Source organism: Zeus faber (genome assembly GCF_960531495.2).
Source record: "Zeus faber genome assembly, chromosome: 22".
Lineage (NCBI taxonomy): Eukaryota > Metazoa > Chordata > Actinopteri > Zeiformes > Zeidae > Zeus > Zeus faber.
The window spans coordinates 3,108,837-3,114,836 of NC_137209.1; the positions used below are offsets into that span (position 1 = coordinate 3,108,837).

General features: G+C 41.5%; 1 protein-coding gene across 1 annotated transcript in view; it reads left to right on the top strand.

Moving 5' to 3' along the window:
• trappc14 (trafficking protein particle complex subunit 14) overlaps positions 1 to 5,484 on the top strand; it is a gene marked incomplete at its 3' end in the record, with an annotated part of 42,972 nt that extends 37,488 nt beyond the window's left edge. The window contains exons 9-12 of the mRNA XM_080023120.1: positions 907 to 1,043; positions 2,503 to 2,669; positions 4,650 to 4,799; positions 5,436 to 5,484. Coding sequence (XP_079879246.1) covers positions 907 to 1,043; positions 2,503 to 2,669; positions 4,650 to 4,799; positions 5,436 to 5,484 — 503 coding nt within the window. The remainder of the gene's footprint in view (positions 1 to 906; positions 1,044 to 2,502; positions 2,670 to 4,649; positions 4,800 to 5,435) is intronic.
• Positions 5,485 to 6,000: the final 516 nt, after the last annotated feature.

The window sequence follows — 6,000 nt, forward strand, 5'->3', positions numbered from 1 at the left end:
GGCAAGAGGAAAAGAGGAAGGCCAAAGAGAAGGTTTATGGATGTGGTGAGGGAGGACACGCAGGCAGTTGGTGTAAGGGAGGAAGATGCGCAGAACAGAGGGTATTGGAGGCAGATGATCCGCTGTGGCGACCCCGAACGGGAGCAGCCGAAAAGAGAAGAAGAAGAATGTCAAATTTTGCTTTTCTATGTCCTTGAGACAAGACAGCATATCTGAATTTTTTTTTGATGTCCTGCCGGACTGCCCTTGCAAGCCTGACACTGCAGTTTGAGCTTTGAAATCTCAGTCTTCTCTGGCCATGAAGCTGGTTCATGGAATGTTGATCTGGTTCATCGGTTTTATGCCTTTTGATTAGTGGCTTAAAAACACAGTGATTCATCTGCATCATGTTTTTCATTTTCATTTATGGCTCTGTTGATGAAAAAAGTAGTTCCAAATAAAATGTGATAAAATGCTGTTGTCCAAAACATTAAAAAGATACACTATGACGCATGGAACTATAATGTGAGCTTCCCGTTTTCAAAACGGAGATTTAGCGGGGGTTTTTTAAGGCTTAAATATAAGCCTAAGTTTCAGTAGCGGTAAATTCCTCAATAATAAAACGATCAGGGAGGTCTTCCTATGAATGGTTATAAGCGATGGGAGCTAACATTTTAACATGTCAACATGTGGTTGATATACAGTATGGTGGACATATGCTTTATACAGCAGGAATTCTCGGGGCCCGCAAAATGTTATTATTTGAATTAATAGGGGGGGTGTACATTTCAGCAGAATCGCTGAAATCTCTTCAATCGGCCATCTGCTTCATCCCTACTTGCACTCCTTCACATCCATCCCTCCCTCCTTCCTACCTATCTTTCTTCCTTCGCATCTCCTTTCTCCCCTCTCCGCACTCTGACCCAGGTGGAGCTAGTCAGGGTGACCCCAGGGTGGGAGCCGTGGTGTGCCAGTCTCCCTGCAACGACCTGGGGCAGTGCAGGAAGGGCAGCACCCTCTCCTTCACCGTGTCCTTCCAGATACTCAGGAGCGGACTGTTTGAGGTAAGGGCAGAATGCTCGACTCACACTGAGCCCAAGCCCCGGTTTATCCAATTACCTATCCTGTGCATAGGATCGCATTGTAGGTTCTTTATATTTGATATATTTGACTATTCTTGTTTAGATTTTTTTTTTTCGTCTATTGTATTTTATTGTTTTGATTTATTTTTCTAGGAATGTTAAAGCAACACTATGTAACTTTTTTACCTTAAAATAACAGCTTTAAAATAATTTTAATGGTATACCGACTTGTAATATGGAGAATGGCACCTCTTTCATTCCCACCTGGCCCCGACTGCTGTTCTTCCAATATGTAACTTGGTGTTCAGGTACGAAAACACAGGAAAAGTGTTTGGTTCCGGTAATTACCGTCTTTTTGCCTGCTAAAATTTATTTAAATAAGCAATACAGTTGCTGAATCTTCACTCATATTAGATCTACAAGGCGTCAATTAAAAGTTTGTTCCGACTTGGAGAAGTTGGAAAATAAAATAAATACATCTATGTTTTATTACTGTACAGCCTACTGTACAGTAGTCAACCTACCGTGGACACACAGAAACACACAGCAGAATTATGTTTTAAATACTTAGATTTCCCCTGTCTGCAGTTTTGTCACAGACAGTGGGTATTTATTTCTCTTTCTTTTAAAAGATTTGTGCTGGTCTCTGCAGCCAACAACAAAGAAGCTAGCGGGTCCGGTCGCGCTCCAGCTGTGGGTGGAGCGGCTCAGATGGAGGAGGTTCTTATTAGAATATGTCTCAGTGCTCCATAGTACTGAGGCATAAAGGTGAACGGCTCATTTTAGGACATGTTTTCTGAAACGGACAGCTCACAATAAACTGACTGGGTTGTCTTCTTTTACAGTTTGTGTGTTAGTAGGCCCATCAGAGACCAAATGTATGTGCACAAGCACTGATAAAGTGACTTTTGCATAATAGTTGTGTGTGTGTGTGTGTGTGTGTGTGTGTGTGTGTGTGTGTGTGTGTGTGTGTGTGTGTGTGTGTGTGTGTGTGTGTGTGTGTGTGTGTGTGTGTGTGTGTGTGTGTGTGTGTGTGTGTGTGTTGGTTCAAAGTTCACACGATTGGCCACATTGGTTAGATTGTTATCCTCACCGTATGATTCTGAATGTACTTCGTCTGACATGTGGGGTCAAGTTCTTTCTTTGTTGTATGTATTCTGCCCACTTCAATGTCGGCTTTGTGTCATCTAAACATTGTTTAGAAAACACCTAAAAAACATTTTCTCTCCTTTTAAAGTAAGCTGAAAAGGAAATGACACCACGTGTGTTGAAAGTGACACAAATTAAATAAAGTTGAACTTAAATGACCTTAAAAATACATTCAAATGCAGCACTTTTTATTTTTTTAATTTTTTTATGTACACTGGTTGTCATGTCAAAAGTATCCAACGTCGCCCCGAGCTGACTGGTATCTTCTTTTCTTCTTCTTCCCTCTCCACAGTTGAGCCAGCATATGAAGCTTAAGCTCCAGTTCACAGCAACACAGTCGCTGTCCTGGAAGAGCTCCCCTCCGTCCAGCCCTGCCGTCCGTGAGCTGCTGGGCGGACGGAGTCTGGGGAGGTCCCAGAGCTTCTCTCACCAGCAGCACCCCAGGTCCCATTTCAGCAGGTAGGTCAAACATAATTTAATGTGGGGAAAACAACAAGCATTTCCTGTCGGTGTACTCGCCAGTACACTGAGAATCTAAATCGGGGATGCATCCACATCTCAATTTTATGGATTACGCTTTAAAGTCATCCATAAAGGATCTTGGCATAAATTAACATAGAACTTTTCTCTAACTTTTAAATTCTTGCAATTTTGATTATAGCACTTAGAATTCCGCCGTTTGTTTGTTTGTTTGTTTGGATATCATGTTGTACACTATGTAGTGAGGCACCGTGTTAGAAAAGTCGGCTACGGGGGAAAGTGACTGAGAAGGCGTTTGTCTAATCGCTCCGATTGCACAGGCTGTTTTTTAGAAAGGAAAATAAATGGGAGGACTGCGAGGGTAAAATATGGGAGAATCCCAGGGAAAATGGGAGAGTATGTGCTCTTATGCAGGCACCATAGGCAGACAGACAGACTCAGTCAAACAGAGCCACAAGCGCCATAGGCAGCCTGTGGCACTTGTGGCTCTCAGTGCCTATGAACAACACATTGATTGATTGACATACAGACAAATCAGTGTTGAATTCAGACGCTTGGTGCATTGTTTATATTTTTCTGATTAGATTAGGTGATAATAAGTGGGACAGAACATGATCATTTCCATGTAAGAGCTGAAAATAAGTATAACATTATTATTATTTTTATTATTATTATTATTATTATTATTATTATTTTAATTGTGGTGAAAACTAGGACAATTTTGATCTTTGTTTGGCTTGTGTTTGCCATGTTATTATTTGAGCATATCCTTTTATGCTAAATGCAGTACCTTTTGAAGGTTTCTGGGCAATATTTATCATTATTTGGGGTTGTTAATTGATTTCCAATGAACATACATTTGCATAAAGAAAGCATATTTGTCCACTCCCATGTTGATCAAGTATTAAACACTTAAAATATCCATTTAAGGTACATTTTGAACAGATAAGAATTGTGCAATTAATTGCTATGGACAGTCATGCGATTAATTGCGATAAAGTATTTAAAAATATATATTTTTATTAAAAACCTATCCAGTCTCATTGGAAAACCTCCTGCAGCCGCCTGAAACTTGGTAATCCACGATTTGTGAATGATTCGTTCATAGCGAACTAACCTTGAATGATTCTGGAGTCTTAATCTTTGACTCAAAAGTGAAAATAATTACTGAGGACTAATGTTAAGCAAAAAAGGTCCAGTTTACACTTTGTGTTCCACCAAAATAAACAATTCATAGAATTAGATGATTCCTGCGAGAATTCCATTGACAACCCAGGGCGGACCGGCTCCTCTGACTCGTTCGTCATTCCCTCAAGTCCTCCTTTCGCTCGCTCACCGTGCATCAAACAGACTGAATTAGATCGAATGGCTCTTTTTACTGAGTGACTCGTTCTCCATCACTAGCGGAACAACTCACTGCATCGTCGGCCGAAGAAGACACACTCTGCTGCAACTAGCAGTCACGATAGATGCGCAGTCAGCTCAATTTGTCATTTGCCAGACTTCAGTAACGCATTCAAATGACTTAATAACTCATTGCAATGAGATAAACAGATTTTTGTGGCTATAACGGATCAGGACTAAAATCATCATCATCGTCATTGAGACCTAATCCTTCCACCTTCATTTCACTGCTGACGCGTTCATTTCGCCCAGCACCTTTTCACATTTGAATGTGAAATAGATTCTGCCGCCCTATTTCCCTATACATACAACCAAACTGCTTGTTCAACCGAACTCCACCAGCCTTTTAATTTCATTTGTAGGAGTTTGATGATATAAAACCCTCCCTAACAATCCCCGTTTATTTACACTGCGCCGGAAAAATAATTCAACACACATTTGACGGTACACACATTAAGGTAAATGAGTTTCATACAGTATAAGTGGGGTTCTAATAGGTCAAACACACACACACACCCCTGACTTGGCTGTACCTTCTCCATTTAGGGCGGCCAGCATGATGGACCGCTGTGCCATCACACCTCCGCTGGGCTCGCCGCGGGGGCAACCCCTCCACGTGACCCCCGACCGCCCCATCCCGTCCCTGGAAAAGATGGCCAAGCGGCAGTGCAAGGTTTTGGTGCTGGGGCACTGGGAGCAGGCCAGGTCAGGTGACACCTCCGGAACCCCCAGGTCACGGTCACAGAACAGACGTACGGGAGAGAAATGCACTGTTCCGTCCTAACACTCATCTGTCATCCCTCCATCAGGGGGGATAGTAGGGTAAGGAGGGATTATTATGTTGGGATAGATAAGGAGAGAGGGATGCCAGAGCTTGATGACAATGACGATGATGAAGAAGATGAAAGGAGACACACACACACACACACACACTGAGCTGCAGGGACAGTTGTACATCTCCAAGCACTTCCTTGGTTAAAGCCCCGGCTCGAAAATAACTAATCTGAATTGTTTCCACTTCCATCCAGTACTGACAAAAAAGTTTCATTTACGTTCGAACACATTCCTGCCGGTGTTTAAACATGGCAGCTTATGGTTATTATTTTTATTATTTCTTTTTAATCAACAGGAGGATGATGCAGGTCAAGATTCATAGAGATGTAAAGTTGTTGATCGGGGCGCACCGATATACCACTGGTGATATCAGTTCGATATCAAGTGCTAAAATATGTATGTAGGGGTATCCCCAATACAAAAATCCTATCAATGATGTCAGATGTTGAAGAACAGACGCTTGAATTTCTGTTTTTGTTTTAGATTTTTTTTTTTTTTGTCACATAGAAGCACGTTGGATGTGGGCGTTTATCTCTCCGTGGTCATGTTCACATGAGGCTTTTGAATGAAAAGGTAAGATGAAAGGCCCATATTCCATCATTGGTGAAGTAATGGAACGTCCAAAATCAAACCACAGGTGCCCGTAAGATGAACCCAAATTGTTGCACATTGCTGTATCTTAATTTATCCTCCTCAAATTTATGTCAAGGTACAGAGCTTACCTTACAATTAATTATTGTTTGGAATGGATTCATTTTTACAATCGATGAAAGAAAAACGTGAACATCCAAAAGAAGGTTTCGCCCTACACCAACATGAGGCAATCGGATACAGCCACAGCAATATCTGTGTTTGACCTGTAAACACAGGTCCTTGCACCTTAATCTTCAGCTTTTATTTCATTTTATTTTGTTTAGTTTTTTGTCTCCACCCATTGTTTCAAACACATAACAGCGGATGAAAAACACGAGTTTCTATACTGCCGGGATAAATACGGGGGAAAACATAGATCTTCCGAGATATAGCTTTAAAAGGAGCATTTTAAATCATGGGAATGTCGCTTTTTTTTTGG